General features: G+C 39.5%; 1 protein-coding gene across 11 annotated transcripts in view; it reads right to left on the bottom strand.

The window, feature by feature from the left end:
- The window catches only part of slo (calcium-activated potassium channel slo), a 743,408-nt gene that overhangs the window by 544,755 nt on the left and 172,331 nt on the right, over positions 1-26,322 (bottom strand). For all 11 annotated transcript variants that reach the window (XM_080286162.1, XM_080286163.1, XM_080286164.1 and 8 more), the window contains exon 2: positions 14,913-14,974. In XM_080286162.1, coding sequence (XP_080142288.1) covers positions 14,913-14,974 — 62 coding nt within the window. The remainder of the gene's footprint in view (positions 1-14,912; positions 14,975-26,322) is intronic.

The raw sequence follows: 26,322 nt of genomic DNA, 5'->3' as shown, positions 1-26,322 counted from the left end.
AATAAACGAAAAAAGGTTCTGATATTTTTTGTACCATACACCGGAGTTTATTATTTCTCGTCAATATACAGCAATTACGCCAAAAATGGTGTTTCTTTTCTCTACCATATATCTGAGCAAATTTTTCTCATTATAAAACAATAAATATAAACAAAAAAGGGTCAGATTTTTTCATACCCTAGTAAATTATCTATCATTACATTAGCCAAAAAAAAAAAAATAAAAAAAATAAAAATGTATTATCCGTCAGTAAATTTTCAACCTTTCCCACACATTTCTCGAACATATAAAACCCAGTGACTCCCAAACGTTCAAATCCAATGTCTCGTGTTCACCTACGTTCACCAGAGTAAAGGAAAAAAAAATTATGGGTTATTTGTAAAAGTATGCATGTCAGATGTTGTGGTTATACTGGGCACTGGTGAAACGTGTGTGTGTGTGTGTGTGTGTGTGTGTGTGTGTGTGTGTGTGTGTGTGTGTGTGTGTGTGTGTGTGTGTGTGTGTGTGTGTGTGTGTGTGTGTGTGTGTGTGTGTGTTCAAGCGGACTTTCCTAGAATATGCGTGCTAAAGCGAAAATCGATACATTATGCAAGCTTTTGCATGTAAATGTGTACGTGTGCCCGGGTATGTGTGTATGTGAAGGCATGTGCGTGACTTCACCATTTGTGTCCGAGTTTGCTTGCCGTGTGTGTGTGTGTGTGTGTGTGTGTGTGTGTGTGTGTGTGTGTGTGTGTGTGTGTGTGTGTGTGTGTGTGTGTGTGTGTTCTAGAATGTTCCTGTAATTACCAGTTTGTACCCACGCGCGTGTATCTGTGTATGTAAAGGCAAGTGCGTGAGCGTTAACCATTAATTTGTTTGGGGTTTGCTTGCCGTGTGTGTGTGTGTGTGTGTGTGTGTGTGTGTGTGTGTGTGTGTGTGTGTGTGTGTGTGTGTGTGTGTGTGTGTGTGTGTGTGTGTGTGTGCCGGTGAGTTCCTGTGCTTAACGGTATATGCCAGCGTGTGTGTATGTTCTGGTATGTTCCTGTCATTCCCGGTATATGCCTGGGCGCGTGTGTGTATGCTAGCGTGTATGTCAGTGTGTCATACGGTCCAAAGACGCTGCGTTCAATAGGGCCACACGAAGAGACTAAGGGGAAAAAATTCTGACTAGAGAACGGCAGAAGTGTGTGGTGACTAGTGGAGAGATGGAGAAGTGTGTGGTGATGGTGATGGACAGGTGTGTAGTGACTCGCGATGGAGAGGTGGGTGGTGATGGTGATGGACAGGTGTGTGGTGATTGGTGATGGAGAAATGCGTGGTTAATGGTGGAGGTGGAGAGGTGTGTGATTAATGGTGGAGGTGGATAGGTATGTGGTGATTATGGGAGATGGAGAGGTGTGTGGTGACTGTTGGAAATGGAGAGATGTTTGGTGACTGGTGGAGAGATGAAGAAGTTGTGGAGTTATGTGGAGATGAAGTGTGCGATGACTGGTGGAGATGGAGAAGTGTGTGATAATTGGTGAATAGGTTCTCTCTCTCTCTCTCTCTTTCTTTCTCTGCTACAAGTACACTGATTACTCGTTTCTTTTGTACACAAGGAGGTACGGCCTCTCTCTCTCTCTCTCTCTGGAACCATGTTTGCCTTTACATCATCAAATATGCAAACAGTATTTCAGTTTTTTACACCCTCTTCATCGAGAGATCGTGACTTTTTTTTTCTTATCATAAAGGGCGAACAGTATATTTTTTTTTTTCTGTTTTTCGAACCGTAGAGGTAGATAATTATTTCTATATTTTAGCTCCTCTTTATCTAGTCTTCGTCCTTTGCTTTTCTAGTTATGGAAAAAATAGTATCTAAATTGCATTCACTGATATAATGTCACTAATTATTTTGAAGATCATACTGATTTTCCTTAGGAGGTGTATGTCGATGAAACAAACATCCACATCTTTTTCACCATCACTGTGGCAACACGCAAACACAATACAAAGAAACATACAAGCGAATACACACACACACAAATATTCACTGGTTAAAATTTTCCTAACGTGTTCGAAAATATTAAACACACACACACACACACACAATCAGCTTTCCTCTTTACCCTCTCAACATCTGCTTTTGTTTGCGTGAATGCGGACACTTCCCCCTCCTTGCCACCTCCACCTGAACCAACAAATGAGTCAGTCCGATACTCTAATGGCACTACAGACTGGCAATTAAATACGAGATACTGGGCTGGGTCTCTTTTCTGCTGCTGCTTGAACACTCTCAGCACGAAGGCTTCTTTTGTCCTTTCATTCTCCCACAGCTTACACAAGGCTTATAGTATCGAGAAGTACCAGCCTACATCACACACACGAGGGTACAGCCAGCAGTGATTCAGAGAGGCCAGACACACCCTTTCTTCGTTTCGTGCAAGTGGAATTATCGTATAAAATCAGTGACCTCAGTAAACCTCTGAGATCTCTGTGTTAAGTATACGGTCAGGGATACAGTGAAATGGCTAGATCGCTGAGGAACGGATGGAGTGTGGTCTGTGTGGAGCGGTTGTGGGGGTGGAAGGGTAAATGCTCTTTATTTCCAATGGCTTCGCTACGATTGTCATATAAGCTGAATAAACTCGTTCGGCGGTTGGCGGGGGTAATGCAAACACGATGAATGTGTTAAAGCCACAGACATATTAAGTAAAATTCTTGTCATCCCCGGACCTTTTTCGTTCTTAGCTTACAAGTTCAAACTGAGTCTTCTTCATTTCCCCCAGTAAGAGAGAGAACATCTTACGGTACTCAGCAGAATGAACACGTCAGGAGGCAGCAAGAAAAAAACAGAACTAGAGGTGTTCGTCCCTTGAGTGTTAATCGTGACGGGTTGAAAGCGTTCCACCGCAATCATGTTTCCCATCACCACTTCACCCTGGAGTACCTATTATACCCACACTGGACCCACATCCCTTCACTGTTTAATCTGATCTGCATGCTAACTGACCACTATAAATTTCACTACGATAACACTATTTCAATCTTATTCCCAGTACTGCTAAACAATTCTATCCAGCTGATATCCTCGCTACAGCCAGATGATTTTGCAAGGGGCCCTCGGACTGAAGGGGTCACAAACGATCTACATTAACCACTACTACGTTAATTTAATTTCCTGATAACGCCATACAATTTCATTCAGCTTAGGTCTCGCTAATGCCAAACGATTTTATTCAGCTTAAGTCTCGCTAATGCCAAACGATTTTACTCAGCTCAGAAACAGCAAAAGGCCTTAATTGATACACACCAAACATTATGAATTACCTTCCATAACGATGCAATATTTTACCCAGCAGCACTAATACTGGAGAGAAGGTGTATTGGATTTCTGCTACGTATGTGTTTTATTGTACGACTTTTCTGATAATTTATGAACTTACCTCTTAGCTTCCTAATAAGACAAACCAGCCACGTGAATTACGACAATAATAATCGGCGGTCAGTTGCTTCACGTGAAAATACCAACCCAGTGGCAAAGACAGTATTAGTAGTAGTTGTGGGCCTGCCTCATCTGAAATGTGAACCCAGTGGACTGTAGGCTGAAGCTGTCCTCCTACAGTCCACCATCCACCTTTTGAGGGATAGGGAAGGAGCTGAGGGACACTTTTTGTTTAACTGGGAAGTGGAGACATCCAGTAACATCGGTGCCACCACGTGAAGGCGTCCCTTTCCATCAGTGCCTTAAACACACAAACACTCCAACACAGTGGGTAAATATAAGCGTTGTCCTCTGCCACTTCAAATACACAACCATGCACGACAGTCTTACCAATGGCGGAAGTAAAGAGCGATACCAGAGTTTTCAAAGACTCAATAGTAATCATTATCCAGTCATGCGGCTTAACAGAGTCTTCCTTATAAGCTCGACTAATATTATGCACTTATTCATCCAACATCCTTATTCAGAACAGATGTCGTCTAATTATCACGGCTAAAATTACGCAAAATCAATCATTAAACGGTATTTTTGCTGAATAAATCTTCCAGTCTTCTCATCTTTGTCAGACTTATCCATATTTTTTTTTGTCTTACACGCATCAAACTCGATACTTTACGAACTCTATACTTTACACAATAACGACACAATACTAAAATCAAGTTAAGCTCACAATATATAAAAAAAAAAAAAACTTCTTTTTCCATTTCACCATACGACTCTGTGAGAAAACAAAGGCGATGGAGGAAAGAGCAGGGCAAGAACGAGTCACGGAATGAGGGGATGAGGAGGTAAGTGATAAAAAAGGGGAATAGGCAGGGTTACAGAGGGTCAAAGGTGGCATCAGGTAGAGAAGATAACAGAGATAAGGGGATGATATCAGGTAAAAGCTGAAGAAAATACGTAATATCAGATAACAGGTATTTTAAAGATAAGGACTGTGATATTAGGTGCATCAGATAATAATAGCAAAGGATGATATTAGGTAAGAGATATAGAAGATTGCAAAGATAAGGAATATTAGGAATCAGGTACTGTGGCAGAGGGTCATCACAGGCACAAAGGATGAGAAAGATAAGGGGCGATATCAGGTATGAGGTACAGAAAATAATAAAGACGAATAACAGAGGTATTTGGTAACGAGTATATAACAGAGATAAGGGATGATATCAGCCCATACGTACTGATAACAAACATAACGGAGTGACAACAGGTAAAGAACAAAATAAAAAGAACCGAAATTAGGTCACAAATATTATAAGAGGGATAAGGATGACACCAGGCTTGGATGATAAGAAAGATAAGGGTACGATCAGGTGGAAGAGATAAGGATAAGGTGTGACATCAGGTTAGTGTAACAACGAGAAAAGGTGATAACAAGTACAAATGATAACAAAGATAAGGGAATTGTATCAGGAAAGAAGAACAGAAGGTGATATAGATAAGGTGAGACAGAGGAAGTATACAGTAGGCAGCAGATGAACAGAGCTGATATGAGGGAATAGGTACAGAAGATAACCAAGATAACATGGATGGAATCAGGTAACACGTGTAAAAAATAAGAGGTGATATTAGATGATAAGCGATAAAGATAAGGGGTGATATCAGGTTACAGGTACCGATGGTAAAGATAAGGGGTTTTATCAGGTGTCAGGCAGGGTAACAGAAGGACGTAAGTAGTATAAGGCAACAGGTATAAGGGGTGAAATCAGCTGACAGATATAGACGATAGCAAAGATAAGGGCATGATATCAAGAAAGACGTACATCAGATAACAAAGATAAGGCGATATTAAGTAACCAGTAAGAGAAGGATTAACATCAAGTAAAGGAGATAGCAAAGATAAGGCAGAATAAAAAAAAAACAAAGACATAAACGATTAAGATGGAAAATGGGAGGAAGGGGAAGACAGGAAAGAAGCCTAATGGAAGAGAAATTCCAACCATTAGTAAAGGGTACAGGGCGGCTAATGGGAACACCTAAGGGGGGGAGGACCTGGGTGGAAGGATAATGGGAGAGAAGAGAATATTACAACCATTATTAAGGGGTAAAGGGGGGACTAATGGACAGCCCTAAGGGGGAAGGGGGCCTGGGAAGAAGGAGTATGGGAGAGACGGCATTAAACACCGCTGCTAAGGGTCCAAGCTGCGTACCTAATGGGGTCAAGAAAATAGTGGCATGATAAAAAATAATGGGTGGCATCAAAACCCGCATACAGAGGTCCAGGCTGAATAATGGGGAAGAAGACACATGATAAAATTAATAATGATAAAAAAAAAAAAATCATACACAGGATCTTTAGTCTGCATCACTGGAAATAAAGACGAGAAAAAAAATGATGGGAATGCATATAAATTCACTTATAATGGGGTCGAAGCTGAAAAATGGGGGGATAATACATATAGTAGTAATGGGAAGGTATAAAAAGCACATATAAAGAGATCTACATAATGGGAAATAGCTAGAAAACGAAGGGCATGAATGATCACTTAAAATGGGGCGGAATCTGAATAATGGGGGAACTTAACAGGCAGGAGTAAAATGGGGAAACTTAACAGGAATGAATAAAATGGGGAGACTAAATAGGATGGAATAAAATGGGAAGACAATATGGAGGATTAAAATGGGGAGACAATGGGAAGGCATCTAAAAACACATCTGCATAATGGGTGAATATCGAAATAATATGAAAATGACGATAAAAATGGTAATAATGGGGCAAAGGGTAAATAACGGGGAGACGTAATAGGAACACAATAAGAAAGGATAAAAAAAAAAATTCATGAGACTTAGGTTCGTATTCTCGTCGGTTTAGGAGGCTCCCTAACACCTTTTCCTCACCACTTTATTTTTGCGCACTGCCTCCCTGACACATTTTCCTCACCAATTTATTTTTGTATATAGCATGTTATTAACCCCTCATGTACTGCTCTTGCTTTCTATGATCATGTTAAAAATACACAGACAACATGCGAGAGAACAGCAGAGTGTAGCATGAATAATGAATCGCTATGAGAAAGGTGTTAGGGAGCTTTCTTAACCGTCGGGAATACCAGGCTTATTATGGGGAAGAAAAGGAAGTATAATAAAAGCAACAATGGGAGAAAAAGCATAAAAAAGAAAAACCGCTGATAATGAGCACAAAACATCACATAAAGCTGATCTAATGTGTATACCAGGGAAGACGGAGAAAAATATCATAAAGAGCAATAAAAATAAACGATAATTGGGTTCAGCTGCAATACAGGGGAAAGGTAATGATGGCAATAATAGGAAGGCATAAATAAGCACATATGATACTATTCTCCATAATGGGGAAGAAGAGGAGGCATAATAAAAGCAATAATGGAAGGGAGACCATTAAAAATAATCATGATGGACCTAAGATGAATAAACGTGAGCAATAAAAATACTAATAATACGAAGACATGAAAAGCACATACAGCTAAGGGGTCCAATCTGCAAAATGGGGAATAAACAAAGCCAAAATGGTGAGTAAGCATTGTAAAAACACTCATAATGGGATCCAAGATAAATAATGGGATATAATAATAATTGGAAAGGCATAGTAGAGCACATGGAAATCTGATCAGCGTAATGGTGACTCCAGAAAAAAAAACAAAAAAAACAAAGCATTAAAATCACTTATAATGGGAATGAAGCTGAATAATATAACCCTAATAATACCAATAATGAGAAAGCAGAAAAAAAAAAAAAACACAAGAGATCAAAACTGCTTCATGGGGAACATACATATACTGTAAAAAGCGATAATGATAAAGCAGTAAACATATTGTAATGAGTTGACAAGGTAAGTATACAACAGGGAGGGAAATCATTAGCAACCGTACATAATGGTGAGGATGAGATATTAATGGGGTCAGGGATGGGGCTGTTTTTAATGGGTATGACTACTACATCCGACAAAGAAGCGATGTTTTAAGATTATGAATATTAATGGTTATAGGAAAAAGGGTTTAGATTTATAAACTACCGCCACCACAAAGGTCTCATGGTCATAAAACTGAGCGGCAGGTGTACAGGTGAGCCAAGACGTCATTAACCTGCATGCCACATTACAGAGCACATGCAGCGGTGTTGTAGAGTCACCATCTTCTCTCATGAGTTTCACAAATAAATCCTGGATATTGAGGGTCTGTGTACACCTTGGAGATCTTAGTTTTAATATTTGGGTCGTTGGTCTGAGGGATGGACCAGGAGGTAAGGCGGATGTCTGAGTTGAGTTACTAAACCTCTTTTACCTTAACCTGGCCCAGATTTTCGTCCTCATGCTGTTTATTTCACGAAGCTCGATGGCAGGAGAAGGTAATACTGTGGCTCCTTTCCACAGCACTTTTTCGTGACTAGTATCGAGTTAATCTATAACTACAACTCAGCATTCATGACGGGGGGACGACAATTTTAGGCCAGGTTAGAGTAAAAAGGGCATAGCAAACAGACATACAAGCAAGGAACAGCGGCAACCAGTAAAAAAATAAAAGTTAAACATGAAAACAAAGCTTATTCCAAACCATTTCAATTCTCATGGGCACAGAAAAGGGGTATTACTACTAAATGATGGAACTTATTAATGAAACCTTTAAAAAAAATGCAGATTATAAGAATATTATAACACGATACTGAACACATCTACTACCAATGCAGAATTTATGTTACTGGAAATCTTTAAAAATTCCATACCAATAACAGACCATGGCAGGACACCCAACTTAATCATTTAATAACGCAAGTGCATTAACAGAAAAGTAAAAGTTATTCCAGACTATTACAAGATCAGGACCATACAGGGAACACCTTCACTAATAATGCATAACGAGGGATATTAGTGGGTAAGTAAATGAATTCTCTCTTAAGATCAATAAACGTCGCGGGAATTAATCGATAACTGAAGTAAAATAGTTAAAACCTGTAATAAAATAACAAGAAGAAATTTTACCATATGTTAAAAGTATGAAGGTCGGGAAAAGGGAAGAGTATGGGCGATGCAGCTATTTATTATTTTTTTATGGGTGAGTGATGGTAAAAATGAGATATATGAGTAAATGGGGTCTTTCGTCGTTTTTACATCAATGAGTGAGGGCTTATTTCCTTCATGAGTCAAGGATAAGGAAAGGGATAAGCACGGATTTATTTCGGTCATGAGTCAGGAATGAGGATAGCCAAGAGAATGGGTGATAGGGTGTCATTCTACGTTCACTGGCAATGGCTGAGGAAGCAAAAATAATGGGTGAAGGGACCTATTTCATCCATTGGTTAAAAATAGGGGAAGGCAGAGAGAATATAGGCAATGGGGAGTCTGTCATCGTTTGTGGGTCGGGAAATGGGGAGTTACCTAGTCAAAATATTCCTTTTTTTTTTCTTTTCTTTTCTTGTGGCGGAATTTGTTACCATTATTTTTTTTTTCTATGTGTTTCTTTGTTCTGTGGCCAAAAACTTTATCACAGTTAACTATAATATGTTTCCTGATTTCTGAGTGTGGTGGCACGTCTTTCCTTTTCATGTCATTTTATTTATATCGTTATGGAGCCTCCTTAACCGACGAGAATACCGACCAGAATAGGACAGTAAGGTGTAATAAGCTAAATAAATCGCTTAGGAAAGGGTGTTAGGGAGCAACCTTAGCCGACAATACAGGGCAAAGTCTCTCCAAAGTCTAACTCAAGATAGAAAAAAAAGAAAAAAAAAATACGTCATTGGACTGAAGTTAACTAAAGAGAATATGGTCCTCAGGTCATGGACTCCTGAGCCTACGTGACAATACAGCACCTGAGGGCATTATATAAACGTTTATTCCTTCAGTATAATAACGTTTGCTGCTTCTGGGAAAAAGCAACGTTTTCTTCATGTAATGCCTGCTACTGTTCAACTTTTTTTTTTTTTTTTTTTTTTGGGGGGGGGGGGGGGGGGTTGAGAGGCCCAGTCAATATTAATAAGACTATGGACTCTGAACGGCAAGTAAAAAAATGTAAAAGGGCTTAGGATGGACACCGCGACCCATTCACACCATTTACAAGTGACTAAAATATCAGGTACCATCCCATACAGGTAATAAAGATAATAAAGTATGAAGATGAATAATGAGTGGACATGAAACGATTTATGCTGTTTATTAAGAAGCAGGAAGGACACAACGAACAAGGTCAGACGGATAAGGAAATAGGGTCTCAGGTAACATCTCATACAGGTAATGGGGAAAATTAGATGTGTTGAATAATGAAGAAAAAAGTAAATTATTTTGACTACTTATTAATGAGTAGGATGACACAGTGAATGGTTCTGACCAATTACAGGTATGGATAAAGGTAAACAGGATAACGGGTAGCATCTGAAATAGGTAATAATGATCATATGATAAGCATGGATGGCAAAAATCAATATGGATAAAAAAGGATACAGGTGAGAATTGAAAGGATGTAAACAGGAACCAGCTCAGACCAATTACAGGGAAGCAGATAGGTCAACAAGGTAACAGGTAACATATACAGGTGGCATGGTGAAATAGTTGAGAAAAAAGGATAGACATAAATAGGAAATGAGAATTATTGGCTACGGTGGAAATGGGGAATATTTTAGATGAATGACCGGTAGGCAAATATATGATCAGGGTAACAGGAAATTTCAGGCAAAAAGAATAATACAAAAATATCAAGAAAAGATACTGATTAACAGCCAAGGAACACCAGAAATTAAGGATAAGATGGAAAATCAAGAGTGATAAAGATGAGAAAGACATATGGATAAGAATGATGTAAAAAAATGGGGCATCTTGGACCAATAACAAGGAAGGAGATAAGAAGGATATCAGGTAACATCTCACACAGGTAAGGAAGTAATGTATAATAAGGACAAATAATGAAAATAAAGGAAATAATGTTGACAGGGGGGGTGAACAGCTGTAAAAAATACTGGTAATGCACAAGTCAAGAGGATATCAGGTACCATCACACACAAAATGAATGATAAAAACATGAAGAATATATAATGAAGAAACAGGGAATTATTAAGACAGATAGAAAGATGGACACCGGAAACAGACTAATCACAGGTAAAGAGAACATCAGGTACAATTTCAGACAGGTGGGGAGAAATATCAGGTAACATTTCAGACAGGTAAAGAAAATATCAGGTAGCATTTCAGACAGGTAAAGGGAAATATCAGGTAATATTTCAGACAGTTAGAGGGAAATATCAGGTAATATTTCAGACAGGTAAAGAAAATATCAGGTAGCATTTCAGACAGGTAGAAGGAAATATCAGGTAATATTTCTGATAGGTAGAGAGAAATATTAGGTAATTTTTCAGACAGGTAAGGAGAAATATCAGGTAACATCTCAGACAGGTAAAAAGGGAAATAACAATAATAAAAGAAAAAAAAAACATGCTAGGACTGCCGTAGCTATGGGCCCAACCACTGATGTGAAGCCACGGGGAGAAAAACATCACTCTTAGCCAACATCACAGTGGGAGAGAATTAACATCACCTCAAGTCGCTTCTAACTACGTCATTATATTATTATGCCTCACTGGAGATTTATGGCATTGTAATTACGAGTGTGTGTGCAAAACTAAAGAGATTATATTCTAGCTCTCTAGTATTAAAGATCACTAATAACGATAAAATAATAATAATAATAATAATAATAATAATATATCAACATAACGTCACACGATATTCAGTACTACTCACATAATCATATCATCAAAGATCAATACAAATGATAATAAAAATAATGATAATCAAACATTAATAATAATAATAATAATAACAATAAAACGAAATATATAACCCCACACTAATGAAAAAAAAATGCTTTAAACATTCAATAAGTCAGTAAACAACAATAATAACGAGAAAATTAATCCAAAAAAGATCACAGTAACGAGAACCAATAACGCTACACCACACAAACAACAGCTACAACGTAATAATATATAATAACGCCACTACCGCTCGCTACAACGAAAAAATATTGGAATCGACCAGCCATTACGAAAACAAATAATAACAACAACAGCCACGGTAATGATACAGTTCAGGGGCACCACATATTTTCACTCAATATATCTTTTTCCAAATAACTTTTTCATCTTTTTTCGATTTTTTAGCGTGTCGGAGAGATGCTTAGAATATATCAGCTTTCACCCCTATTTCAACCTGTCTTTTAACCTAATTTACTCAACTTACCTTCCGGCCTAATCTCCACTCACCCCGTAACGCCTCATCCCTTCAGTACGATGGGAAAAAAAAAGACTAACAATTTGGCATATGGAAGACCATTCGTGGTGAAGGGGTTACGAACACTCTTAATTAAATCTCTCCAATATATATGTCCTAAAATTTTGCCAATGTTAACTAAATCTAACATAACCATCTAACCCAACTTAGTCAAACCAAGCCTAATCTAGCCTAACCCCTAGTAGGTTAGGTTAATTAATAGCAACAAAAATCAAGCACTAATCGACTGTGAGGTTGGATTATGTCTGGTTAGGTTAGATAAGCGAGGTAGTGTTAGTCTGGCGTTAGAGGGGTTGTGGTGATTAAGGCTGGGGTGTACAATGATGCTATTAGTAAGGCATCCCTCAGACACAAGTGCACTATGGCAAGGCTCATCACAGGAAGCACACTGTTAACCCTCAAATATCACATGGCAACATTACACGTTATAATTTCCTGCCAAACATTTGAATTGCCAATCTTTGTAAAACTACATTTTTTTTTTTTTTCAACATCGACTGAGTTACTTCTTAAGTATTTATGTTTGCTCACAATGTTTCAGCAGAAGGCAAGTAACCAACTGGGTATTATCTTCAGGCTACAGCAAGTTGAATTCATTATAACATATACATTTTAGTACTCTCTTGCTACTGTCGTTCAATTTTATTTACCTTGGGGGAAACATCTAATACAGACGAGTTAAAATATTACAAAAAGTCACAGGCAGCCTCAACATATATCATGTTTCAAAAGCTTGGCGGGAAAAACAGAGGGGGGGGGGGAGAACTTTACCAGAATTTAAGGGTTAACATTTCCAATACCTTAAAAAAAACTGCTGACTTGCTGTGGTACCCTTCAACTGTATAGTGTTACCAGTCACGTTACAAACACTTCTCTTGCTATTACAACTACGGGGCTTTATTTTCCGGGGCTGTGGTGAAAATAACCCAAGCCACAGACACAAAATATATTGTCTTGATGGCCTTTGTAAAATCCCAAAATGCACAAATCACAAAATAAACACTAAAATTATTTGTAGTTATACTCGACCTAGGATACACAAGCTCACATTTTCGTTTTTTTTTTTTTTCCCGAATTACCCCATCAATCCGAGGACGTATTTCATTTTATTACTGCTTCCTCCAGACGATTTTATGCGACTCAGGAAACATCTCTCGTACTCAGAGGTAAAATTTCTCGTATCTAACCCCCAGAGTTCCAAAAAATCTTTCCTGAAATAAATAAAACCGTCTGAAGGCAGCTGGAATAAAACCTAAATACGTCAAGGAGTGAAAGGGTTTGTCATTAAAAAAAAAAAAAAATGGCCAATTTAACGTTTTCTGAAAAGCATGTGTACCCGAGAAGAGTAAAAAAAAATGAAGGACACTAAGGACTATGATGAGACCCTGTGAACCTGGACACCGTCGCCATTTTGGTACCAGATGCAGCACTAAGAAAAGCACCAAAGTCTTAAGAGTGAAGAGGATTTTTGTTTTATTTATTTTAGTTGTTGCTCTACTTTTTTTTTTTTGTACCAGATGCTTTCCTAAAAATATCTAGATCTTGAACTGTACGTTTAATCGCTGCTGCTATTATTATTATTATCATTATTATTAATTATTATTATTATTATCATTATTTATTATTATTATTATTATTATTAATATACCACACCATTTGTTAGGACGAATTAGGGTTACGATGGTAATGATGATGATGATTATGATGATGGTGACTTATTATTATTATTATTATTATTATTATTATTTTACCATTATTTTTATTTGTACCAGATACATCCATGAAGAATATATCAGTTATTATTTCTGGTATTTAAATCAATCACATAACTACAAATACGTACTCTGACCTTATTCATTTCCTTCCCTCCTTTCTGTAGAACAATCCCATACTCATCTCCTTACTTTTTTTTTTTCTTTCAGAGTATTTCAAATTAATGTACCATACTCTTGTTCCTTCCCCTTTTGAAGAGTAATTTTATCCATCTCAGGTAAGCCAAACTCTACTCACTTCCTTCCTTTCTTCTTTCCTTAGAATAATTTAAGCTATTTCAAGTAAACTTATTTCTTACTGATTTCCTTCCTCTTCTTCCCAGCCTCAGCTAACTTTCCCTCTTGCCTTCATTCAGTACTTCCTTTTCATTTTCCCACCAATTTCCTCAACTTCCTTTATCAACAAATTTATGTTTCACATTCGCTTTCTTCCATTATTTTCCCTCTTCCCTATACAATTTTTCTCTCAATTTTCTCCTCTCACATTTTCCGACTTCCGGCTTATCATTTTCATATTTTATTATATTTATCATTATTTTCCTTACCATTTTTACTACCAATATTTATAATTATCATACTAAATTTTACCTTATTTTCCAGCATCTAGTGACCAAAATGGTGAGCGTGACCAGACAGGGCCCCCAAGTGAGATCACACGCACACACACACACACACACACACACACACACACATGTACACACTACAGGCAAAGGTGTTGAATACTGCAAGGAAACTGTAACTAGTGAAAAATATTTAGAATTACAATAATATCTTTAAATTTCTATCATACCTCCTTCATGAACTAAAAAAATATATATATATAAACACTCAAGGAACACCAACTATAAAAATAAATATAGACTATCTCCTTATTATTAGAAAATTCAAATATACGAAAAAAAAAATAAAAAAATACATCACATGAAAAAAATGTCATTAACAATTTTCAAACTAGTAAAAGTCACAGTATTAACAGTAACAAAAATAAATTCAGAACTAAATCAATAAATGTTAAAAAAAAAATCGTAACTACACTTTACGCAGACTAAATATTCCTGAACACTAAAAACAAACAAAAAATCTACTCCATATTAAAAAAGAAGAAAACGAAAAATCCGCATAACTACTAACAAAAAAATCTTAAGCCACAAAACCCAATAAATATTTTAAGCACAAACAAATGAAGAAAAAAATCACAGCAAATCAAATCACAAGCCACACAAACACACTCAAAAATACCCAAACGGACGGCAAACGAAAACACGCATACCCAAAAGTTACCCAAACCGACTCAAACAAACCCAAGCTAACTGAGATCACAAACAGGGCGGTGGGTATGGGTTAGGGGCAAAGGGAATATTTATTTTTTATTATTATTATTATTATTTTTTGAGGTTGGGGGGGTTCGTAGGTGAGAGACACTTACTTAGAGGCGTCAATGAAGTAGATGATCAGGGAGGCAATACTGAGGATGAACACCAGCACCACCTGAGAAAAGAAAGAAAATATGAGGTTTGAGAACAGGGCAGTTTCACTATCAATCATCACCATTATCAGAAATAATATCATCATCATAATCATCATCTTCACCCATTCCATAAGGCCACCACCTTTATTAAGCATTATACCATCATCACCATCAAATCATCATCATTATCATTATAATTATCATACCTTGACTCATTCCATCAGAGTTATCATTATTTTAAAGGCAATATATCATCATCACATCATCATTATTATTATTATTATTATCATCATCATCATCATTATCCATTCCATGAAAGTTGTCATCATTATTATCAATTCAAGATAAAACGATCCATTATTAAAAAGTCTCTACCAAAACAGAATTTATGCGTTTGAAGGCAACATGAAGAGTACTGTATATATAGAAAAAAAAAAAAAAAAGTCAGCGTGATGTAGTTAATATCCTTATTAAATAGGAACCCTTTAAAACGAATATAGCACCTGTTAGTATCATTTTAATTTAGAACACCTTTGGAATTCCCACAGGTATATACATTCTCTCTCTCTCTCTCTCTCTCACACACACACACACACACACACACACACACACACACACACACACACACACACACACACACACGCAATGCATCTTCACACAAAACCCATCTCACGCCCGCCACTTAAACACGCACAACAACGTAATAAAAGCGACACAAGAAATCCCTTACTCTTGTTCTCCGCCAACCTGACCTCACAGCCATTTTAGCAATTCAGGAAAATAGGAAAAATGGAAAAACGCTGAGACAGGAGCGAGAAAATGAGGGTTTGAGAATGATTTATGGTGTGGAGGAGGACGGACGGGGTAGAGGCGGGGAGGGAAGGAGGAAGAGGAGAGGAGGGAAGACGAGGAGAGGAGACGAGAGGAGAGGAGGAAAAAAGTTCTGATGCTATTGTTGATAATGACGATGAATGGTAACATGTGGGAAGAAGAGTAAAATACAGTATAGAAAGTTGGACGGTAAAATATAGCCATAGAAAAGGAAAAGGAAAGATAAGGAAGGAAGGAAGGAAGGAGAGACGGGGGGGGGGAAGGAAGGAGGTAAGGGAAGAATAAAAATGGGGGAGAGTTAAGAGCAAAATTGAGAAGGAAAACTGTAATGTGAAAATGGCCAACTAGTTCACTGCAATGACGTTATTTGGATTTACATTTCTTTTCTGCTGTCTACATACGATTTTATTCAGCTTAGGAGAGACTTTCCAAACGGTCTTCATTACCTCTATTACTATTCTTGTTCTTCTAATGTGAAATGAATCGTCTGGACGCAGCAAGAATTAAAAAAAAAAAGAAGAAGAAGAAGAATCTCTGGTTGACAGGGTTAGGAAAAAAAAAAAAAAAAAGACGGCGACCGCAGGGAATGAAGAGAAGAAAAGGGTAGAAAAGGAGGGAATGGGAGAGGGAAGAAGAAAGCAGTAGAGAAGAAGTGAATGGGAGAGGGAAGAAGAAAGGGGTGAGTGGAGGAGGGAAACAATACTACGGCTTTCCACAGCACTTCTTCGTGACTTGCATCATATTATAGTGCTACTCTAAATTAACGACTCAGCATTCAAGATGGAGAGATGTCAAGTTTGGGACAAGTTACAGTAAACGGGGTGTAGGATATTCAGACCACTAGACTACTTGCCGCCCCCTTGAGAGAGAGAGAGAGAGAGAGAGAGAGAGAGAGAGAGAGAGAGAGAGAGAGAGAGAGGGGGAGTGAAATATTGGGGAATTCAAGTGAAAGGTGAAGGGAAAGGAGAGGAAGAAAGGAAGAAATACTGAGAACGGCAGTGAAGAATGAGAGGGGAGAGGGAGGAGGGAGGGAAGAGGAGGAAGGAGAGAAGGAGAGGGAGGGAAGGGGAGGAAGGAAGGAGGGAAGGAGAGGAATTAGCATGCGGAGGAAGAGAAGGATGGAGGAAATAATGAGACTGTCAGTGAAAGTAATGAAAAAAGGATGAGAAAAATTAGAGAAAAAAAAAGGTGAGAGGGAAAGAAGCAATAATGGAGAGAGAGAGAGAGAGAGAGAGAGAGAGAGAGAGAGAGAGAGAGAGAACCACAGAACAAATTGTAAAATAAAAAAGAGAGTTAAAGAAAATGTGAGAGAAAACGATAGGTGAAAGTAAATCGGAAGGAAAATGAGATGGAGGAGGAAAAATAAGGGAGTGAGAGCAGAAATGTTGGTGCGTTTAGAGCAAAGTGAGGGAGAATTGTCGAAATGGAGGGAGGTAGCTCTCTCTCTCTCTCTCTCTCTCTCTCTCTCTCTCTCTCTCTCTCTCATTTACAATTCCACTCTCTCCCTTCCTAGCTCATAAATCGTCTCTCCTCCTATATTATTTCATTTTTCGCTCCCTTCCCCCTCCCCCCCCTCTCTCTCTCTCTCCTTGGAGGTCTTCTCTCCCTCCCTTTCTCTCTACTAGGATCTCTCATCCCTCTTTGTATTCTTCAGTCCTTTTCCTTTTCCCTTCTTTTATTCTCCTGTCATTGTCTTTCTTCACACCTTCTCACTCACTATTTTACCATCCTTCATATATATATATATATATATATATATATATATATATATATATATATATATATATATATATATATATATATATATATATATATATATATATATATATATATATATATATATATATATATATATATATATATATATATATATATATATCTACCTCACCTCCCTCTTCCCCTTCCCTCCTCCTCACTACCCACTGCATCCTTTCTTCCTCCCTTCATTACTCTCCCTCCCTGCCATCCACCGTCTTTACAACTTCCCATTCTCTCGTAAATTTCTCTCCATTCCTCCTTCCTTCCTCTCCTCCCACACTTCCTTCTTCCCTTCCTCGTGCTCGGAATTCTATCTTTTCCCTCACCGTCTTTCCGCGGTGGTCGGGTGGTTAGCACTGCCGGGTACGAATACTGGTGTGGGCAACTGGCGTCCATCCAATCACGTATCCATCAACCCTGGCGTCTTGCAAGGTAAAATGAGGTGCATAGGTAACACTTAAGGTAATCGTAGTAACCTGGATACTGCACTGGCCTTAAATCCCAGGGCAGTGATTGACCAACCCGCCACAGGTTCAAAGGCGTAAATTACGAAAAACAGCACCCAAGGTTAAGCGCCTCATGGATTCTCCCTAACTCTAGCTTTTCTTCTGATACTCTTTTATCTTTCCTTTTATTTCAAATCTCTCTCTCTCTCTCTCTCTCTCTCTCTCTCTCTCTCTCTCTCGTCCTACGCGTCCTTCCTTCTTTCGCTTCCTGGGGCTCGTAATGTTGTCAGCCTTTTCCTTTGATACTTTTAGATCTTTCTCTTTTACTCCGTCTGTCTTCATCTCTGTCTGCTCCTTTTTGTCTGTCTATCTGGGTTATCTTGGTATTTGATGCTGTTTATCTTTTCCTCTTGTACCGTGTTTCATGTCTGTCTGTCTGTCTGTATTGCGGTTTTACTCTGGCTGTCTCGTTTCCTATCTTGATGTCTTTTATGCCTGTCTGTCTGTCTGTTTGTTTGTTGCTATTTACTTTTTTACTCTGCATTTGTCTCTGTCTCTTTTCTTTACCCATCATTTACTCAATCGTCTTTCTTTTTTCTTTTCTTCCGACATCTTTTCTTTCAGTTCCTTTTCTTTCCCCTCATTCTTCCCTTCTGTCCCAAGTGTTTCCATTTCTCTGCCTAATGTCATCTTTCTCCATTCCTTCCTTCGATCTTCCAATCTTCCCACACTTCCTTCTCTACTTCCCTCTTCTCCCCCGGTAGTCGAGTGCTCAGCGTTTCTATACTCTCCTCACTTTAACTTGGCCTAAAATTAATAACTCCCAGTCCTGAATGTCGAGTTGTAAAAATAAACATCAGAATAGGATGCTAGTCATGAAGAGGTGTCATGGAATGGATGCAGAGCCGTAAAACTGTCATTTCTGAACTACGTGAAATATGCTGGCAAAGGACGAAAATCTGGGCCAAGTTAAGATGAATGGGGTATACCTGGGACATTAGATAGGTAAAAATCAGTATCAAGGGAAACATTCAGAAGGGGCTAAGTGTCGTAACCTAACCCGCCACAGCCTCAAAGGCCTCACTTAAGGAGATAAGCACCAAGGCTATGCATCTCATGGCGTCTCAACCCCCTTCCATCTTTATATTGTCTTCCCTCTTTCTTTTTCATTTATCTCACTCCCAAGTTCTCTCATACTTCCATTTCTTCATCCCTTCTTAGTTCTTTCCTCGCCTTCCTTCTCTCTCTCTCTCTCTCTTGCTTCTCCTAAAATTATTCCCTCCTCCCATAACTTTCTCCTGCGACGTTCTCACGTAATTTTCTTTCCTTTGTTTTCCTTCCATTCTTCTCTCTTTCCTCCTTTCCTCATGCTTCTTCCACATCCTTCTCCCTTTCTAACTCCCCCCACTTCTCTCTCTCTCTCTCTCTCTCTCTCTCCCTCTTCCTTCCCCTCTTCCCTCCAGCGTCTCTCTCTCCTAATACTCTTTCCCTTTTCCGTCCATCAATCTTTCCTCCCAGCTTCCAAAGTTTCCTCCCACGCCCTTCTCTCCTAATTTACGTTTTTCCTTCCTTCCTTCCGTCTCTCTCTCTCTCTCTCTCTCCACCCACTCCCTCCTTCCTCCTCCTCACTTCCTCTCCTCCTACGATTTTCCCTCCGTCCTCGCCTTTTTCCTTCTTCCCTTCCGTCCCTCCTGCGCCTCCCTCTCTTTTTTCCCTTCCCACCTTCTTCTGTCTATAACCTCAATTACTTCCTCATTTTCCTCCCACGTCTTTCTGTCCTCTCTCCCTTTCCTCCCATGCTCTTCTCTATTTCTTGCCTACATCCTGCCCTCTTTTGTTCCCACGCCCTCCTCTCATCAACCCCTCACCTCTCTCTTTAACCTCCTCCTCCTCTCCTTCTTCCCCTTTTCATCCTCTCCATTTGGGCCTTTCTTCTTTACACCACCCTACGTCATTCTTTACCTCCCTCCCTTCTCTCCATCATCTCTTCCTCTCCTCCCTCTTTTCTTCTCCCTCCCCATCCATGCTCATCTCCCTCTCACATCCTCCTCCTTCTTTCCTCTCCCTCTTACTTTCTTCTTTTCCCTTCAATCTCCTTGCACGCTTTCCCTTCCTCACTTCCTCTTTCTACTTTCCTTCTCCCTCTCTCTCCTTTCACACTTCTCTCCTCCTCCTCTTACTCCTCCTTTTTCCTTCCCCCTTTGCTTCCCCACCTCCCCTTCTTCTCTTCCTCACCTCCTCCTCCTCCTCCTTTCCCTCCTCCCCTCCACCAGGCCTTATTACAAAGACTTATCCTTATCTTGTATGCATGATAAACTTGCCAAGGCCTGCAGCTCCAAGATATCCTCACACAAATTTCTAAAACTCCAGAAAATTACACCCCCTCAAAAAACAAGCAAAGAAACACGAAAAAAGATACGAAAAAACCGAATCCTCAAAAAAAAAAAAAAAAAAGAGGTATCACGCAAGTGCAAAATATCCCCAGCGGAAATTTCCAAAGGTACAGAAAGTTGAGGCCAAAAAAAAAGGGAAAAAGGACACGAAAAAAAATTTGCCTAAAAAACCTGACCCATAAAAAGAGGTCAGGGAGGTATCAAAGAGAGGCAAAGTTGTTATACACGAGGATTTATGAAAGATTTCCGAGTTGTAAAAAAAAAATTGCGTTCAAAGTTGGGAATATAAACTACTTAAGTCTTTGTTTTTTTCTCTATTTTATCTTTTAGGATATGAATATATTTTTTTTTTATAATAATTCTCTTTGGTATTTTTCATTTTAATTCCGGTAGACAACTAGATATTCTGTTATTATTTTCTGATTATTTTGTAACGATCATACCCAATTATTTTTTTATTTTCCAAACTCATCCTCCTTTGCTTCAGAATGCAGAGTACGATGAGAGGTACGATGGTTACAATAAATAGACAGATAGATAAACAGAGGTTGACACAGACAGTAGACATAGAAACTGATACAGACAGCAAGACAGACAGATAGAAACTGATATACTGTATATTAAGTAACATAAATACCGATAAATGGAAACAGAGAAACAGAAAAAGACAAATAAATATCGACAGAGATGAAGATACACAGATACACAGAGACAGACAAACGGACACACATACAGACAGACAACAAAACACATATACCTGAATAATGCAGTTCTTATAAATGCATCAAAATTTTCATCACATATTTAAGAGACTGTAACTTGTGAGAATGGTGCAGTCAGGGGAAGTTGTATGAGTTAGTGCAGGCTGAGGAAGGAAGTGTGTGTGTGTGTGTGTGTGAGAGAGAGAGAGAGAGAGAGAGAGAGAGAGAGAGAGAGAGAGAGAGAGAGAGGGAGAATGAAGTGGGAAAAGATTAACTGAGAAAAACTGAGAATGGACAGGAGGAGGAACAGAGAGGAAGAGGAAGAGGAACAGGGAAGAGGAAGAGGAAGAAAAGAGAAAGTTGAAGGAAGAGGTGGTAATGGGGAGGGCAGAAGGTCGTAAGCCCTGTGTTACGACGGACTAGAGAGAGGGGGCACTGCTCTCTCTCTCTCTCTCTCTCACACACACACACTTCTTCCCTCCTCTGTTCATCTATCTATCTATCTACATCCATTCACCCATCTATCAATCACTCATTCTCTATTCGCACGCTTGTCTGTCTGTCTGTCTGTCTGTCTCTCTCTCTCTCTCTCTCTCTCTCTCTCTCTCTCTCTCTCTCGCTCTCTCTCTCTCTCTCTCTCTCTCTCTCTCCCCAACACAGAAACCCACTCCCCGGGCCACAACTTAACGCTATTCATGTATTTCTTATTTCCCAGCCTAGTTTCCCCTCTTTCTAAACACGACAGGAAAAACACAGATTGCATTATGAAGTGTTTTTTTCTTTATAATCTGGGAAGGTGTTTTTTCTTCTCTATGCTGCTGATGTGAATTTGGGTGTGTTGTGGTATGACTTACTTTAGAATGGCAACAAGAAGTGTGTGACAGTGATAATAATGATGATGATGATAATGATGATGATGATGATGATGATGATGATAATAATAATAATAATAATAATAATAATAATAATAATAATAATATCATCATCATTACTACTACTATTTCTACTACTACTACCACCACCACCACTACTACTACTACTACTACTACTACTACCACCACCACCACCACCACCACCACTACTACTACTAATATTACCATTCTTATAATTACATTACTATCATCAAAGGCTAGGAACAGCTTTGGGTGGAACAAAATAAAAGGAATCTGGTGGGTTAGTCTGTGTCAAATGGAAAAATGAAAAGTGTTATATGATGGTAAGATGGAAGGTTAAGAGGTAATGACGAGGTGTACGCAGAAGTGATTTAAATGTAGTGTGGACAGCAGCGTAAGCTTTGTGGGGAAAAAAAAAAAAAGACTAGGTAAAAGAAACACCACCAGCATGGAAAAAGGATGTAAAAGTGTATATAACTAAAAATGACAGGAGTACAAAAATTATCCAGGGAGTAGCGTGCAGTATGATGTGCACAGGATATATGGATAAACAGAGAAGGAAAAGGTAAAACAGTTGTCAGATTGTCTAGCGAGTGACTAGGATGTATTCAGAGTCGTTTGAGAGAGCAGTAAAAATGAGTCAGTTCAGAAATATGTTTGGGTAGGTCGGAGAGTATAAGAAACGGAAATTCGTGAAAGATGTGGAATAAGGAAATCTGTTGGTCAAGGCGTAGAAGGACATGTGTTCTCCTACACAGTGATGCATGTGTACAAGGTGGTGAAAAAGCATATATATGTCAGTGGATATGAGGGCAGGAGGAGTGAAGACCACGAAAAGTGTGGATGGATAGGGTAATCGAATGTGTAGCCTACATAGGCGAGGTATGGACGTTGAGGAAGCCACAGAACTGACAAAAAATAAAAATGGATGGATAAAGGCAAGGACTCAGATACACATGACAGAAATTACTCTCTTTAATAATTTGGTACTCGATGGAATGGTGTCTATCCAACGAGCATTGTACAGCATATATTAGTGTGGATCGGAGAGCTTCAAAGGGTTAACTGATGAGTGAATGTGTGGTCAATTTCACTGGGTGCTCTGTTCATGGCTATTCTAGTTTTGTGTTTTCCAGGATCTCTCCCACCACATATACTAACAGGTAAGAGGGTCAGGAGGGTGCAGATTCAGATGATAAAAAATTCGTTCCATTTAGAAACATATTCAGTACCTATGTCACTGTACGAATTCACTGCATCTACTTCACACTGACGCATCCTATCAAGCAGAACAACTTACAGGCAAAGAAACACACCAAGCCTCTCTAAGCCTACGAATATTAGCCCGCAAGGGAGACACGCAGAAAAGGTTAAACATTATGCAAACGTTTGTCACCGATCAAAGGTCCTTGTATTAAAATTCGAATAACTTACACCCAAGCCTCATCCCTGACACATTAATATCAGCTGACGTCCATTATCAGTCTCCCGTGGCGCCCCCAACATCGCCATTATATCCTTCACTGGACCCCTACCAAGAGTCGTCGATTTAAGCTGGCCATCACGAGCACTCTATAAATCTGGGGTAAGTTTCCAGGCGCCCGGCTTCCAAATCCTGCCTTTCTGCACTCCGTCATTTTGCACTGTTAGTATTAGCCGTTAGCGTTTAAATTATGGTCAATATTTACTTTGGCGAAGTTCTCTCTCTCTCTCTCTCTCTCTCTCTCACCAGAGGAAACTCTTAAGGCAAATAAAATCGCATAATAACAGCAAGTATGGATCACAGAATTAACCACATTACAGAGATTAAGCTACTCAGTCCAACCCAACCCAATCTAACCAGCCCACCCAAAGCCTCACCCAATCTAACTTAGCCTATCGAAATTTGGCCAATCGCTCTCCCCGGCCTGAGGACCAATGGGATGGCGTCATTACAGAACTGCCGGCCAATCACTTCCCCGCTGGTGTGGTGGGCTGCTGTGATTGGTGGACTTGTTACCCGGCCTCCACCAATCACCACACGCCAGACATACCGTGCGTCAGGGAGGGGGCAGTGACGGGTGTGTGTGAGGGGAGTGTGTGGGTGGAGTGTGAAGGGAGGGATGTATAGGGGAGTGTGAAGTGTGCGTGTGGAGCAGTATGTGTGTATGGAGTGTATGGAATATGGAGAGAGAGAGAGAGAGAGAGAGACAGACAGAGAGTTCGCGTGTGTGAAAGCATTCGTGTGCACTTGTGTAAAAATGAGATGATTATATGCTTAAAGCAGTAAAATCAAGGTTGTTTGCAAATCTCTCTCTCTCTCTCTCTCTCTCTCTCTCTCTCTCTCTCTGCTGTGATAAATTAAGCTGTTTACTTTATCCACTAGAGAACCAAAACAAAAGCGTTGATTGTAATTGCCCAGAAAAAAAACAACAACAGTCCAACAATACAAAACACACCCCATGGGAATCTGTGTGTGTGTGTGTGTGTGTGTGTGTGTGTGTGTGTGTGTGTGTGTGTGTGTGTGTGTGTGTGTGTGTGTAATAAATGTTGTACAAATACGGTCCCTCTCTCAAAAAACCTGTGAGCGTTATCAATTAGCCTAGGGTAAAGTTTTATAATTGCGTCAAAGTGAAGAGTAGGCAGAGTTAATGCGTGCTGGCAGAGGGGGATTGACAGTGTTGTCAAAGTGAAGCGTAGGCAGAGTTAATGTGTGTTGGAAGAGGGGGACTGGCAGTGTTGTCAAAGTGCAGTGTAGGCAGAGTTAATTTGTGTTGGAAGAGGGAGATTGGCAGTGTTGTCAAAGTGAAGTGTAGGCAGTTAATGTGTGTTGGCAGATACTGGTTGTCAGTGCTGTCAATGTGAAATGTTGGTAGGGTTAAAGTCTGTTGGTTGGTTGTCATTGCTGTCAAAGTGAAATACTGGCAGAGTTAATATGTGTTGGCTGAGGCTGTTGCCAGTGTTGACAGACTCACAAATAAAGCAGTTAGTTAACGATTTTTGTACTACACGTGACTGGTATACTGTGGGTACCGGGAGAGAGAGAGAGAGAGAGAGAGAGAGAGAGAGAGAGAGAGAGAGAATATGTGTATCTGTGCTAGTGAGAGAGTGCGTATCGCTGTAAATGTGTGTTACTGAGCTACATACCATCAAAGTAAAAATAAATACTGCCGGAATTAAACGCGAGTACTCTCCAACAGCATTTCCGTTCCAGTCTATTTATGTCATGTCCAACGAGGCTCGCGCCAACACAGAACCCAATCACACTTCAACCCTCAGCGCGATTTTGCATTCTTTTCAGTTTGTTTTGGTCAACCTTAGGCGATTTTATCCAGCCCTCGTAGTGATGGTAGTGGACCGTTTCTCTATAAACGCGTCGCTGTTGTATTACTGCATTCGCCACACGATTTTAGTAGGTATTAAGGGACTTCGGAGGGGTGTGTTTCTCATCCCTACACCACCACACGTCTCTCCCGAACCGAGTCAAATCGTCTGGAGGCACCATGAGGATATATAAGACGCCATCGTACTCACCACGTCAAACCCCCTCACGGTCGAAACAACTCTAGTATTCTATTCCAGCTAACACCAGACGCTTTCAATCAGCTAAGAGTCCCCTTAGTTACAGGCATTTGAGAGTAGACTGCGGTGTTCTTCCATTAAGGGAAGTTTATTACAATGGAGGTTAATAATTTCCTACTTAATACTGTCTCTGCAGAAATATGGAAAGCGGTATAGTTAAATCGTATAGTGGTATCAAGAAAAAATATATAGAAGAAAAAAAGAACAGGTTAACTACTACGTCCCTCCATTCAGGTTTGGGTTATATCACAAAGTCCAATATTGTTCTGGTCAATATTGGAGATGGCGCTGTTGTCTGAGTAAATATGTGGAGCTGTAGCCACATTTCCTGACTAATGAAGTGCTATCACGGTGATCAGGTCAAGTGTCACAAGCCTATTAGTGACGGGATTTTTTTTTTTTTTTTTTTTGGTGAGGAGGGAGTTGATTTATCTTTTTAGGAACGTTGTTTTACCAGATACGTATGTTAGACAGGGTTGAGGGGAATGTGTGTGTGTGTGTGTGTGTGTGTGTGTAGGGGGGGGGTTACAGAAAGAGAATATTGCTCTCTTCTCTCTAATAAATTACATATGCAAACTCAGCCGATACTAAAAAGCTGTGAATAAAGTATTCTTTCCTCTTCCTCCTGTCTACGGGCGACCCAACACTGAGTGACAAGCCAAATGGTTTCCTGTATCCTAGGAAACCATTTCCCATGCTGGGTGGTAACCATATAACCACCTGGTGGTCTAGTGGGTCACTGAGGTGCTCCAATCGGATTGAGCCGGTGCAGGTTTATATCCAAG

Source organism: Coenobita brevimanus, chromosome 110, assembly GCF_032717465.1.
Source record: "Coenobita brevimanus isolate Jiangsu-jjx chromosome 110, ASM3271746v2, whole genome shotgun sequence".
NCBI lineage: Eukaryota > Metazoa > Arthropoda > Malacostraca > Decapoda > Coenobitidae > Coenobita > Coenobita brevimanus.
Note: the sequence above shows the minus strand (reverse complement) of the source record. Positions and strands in the feature narration are given on the sequence as shown.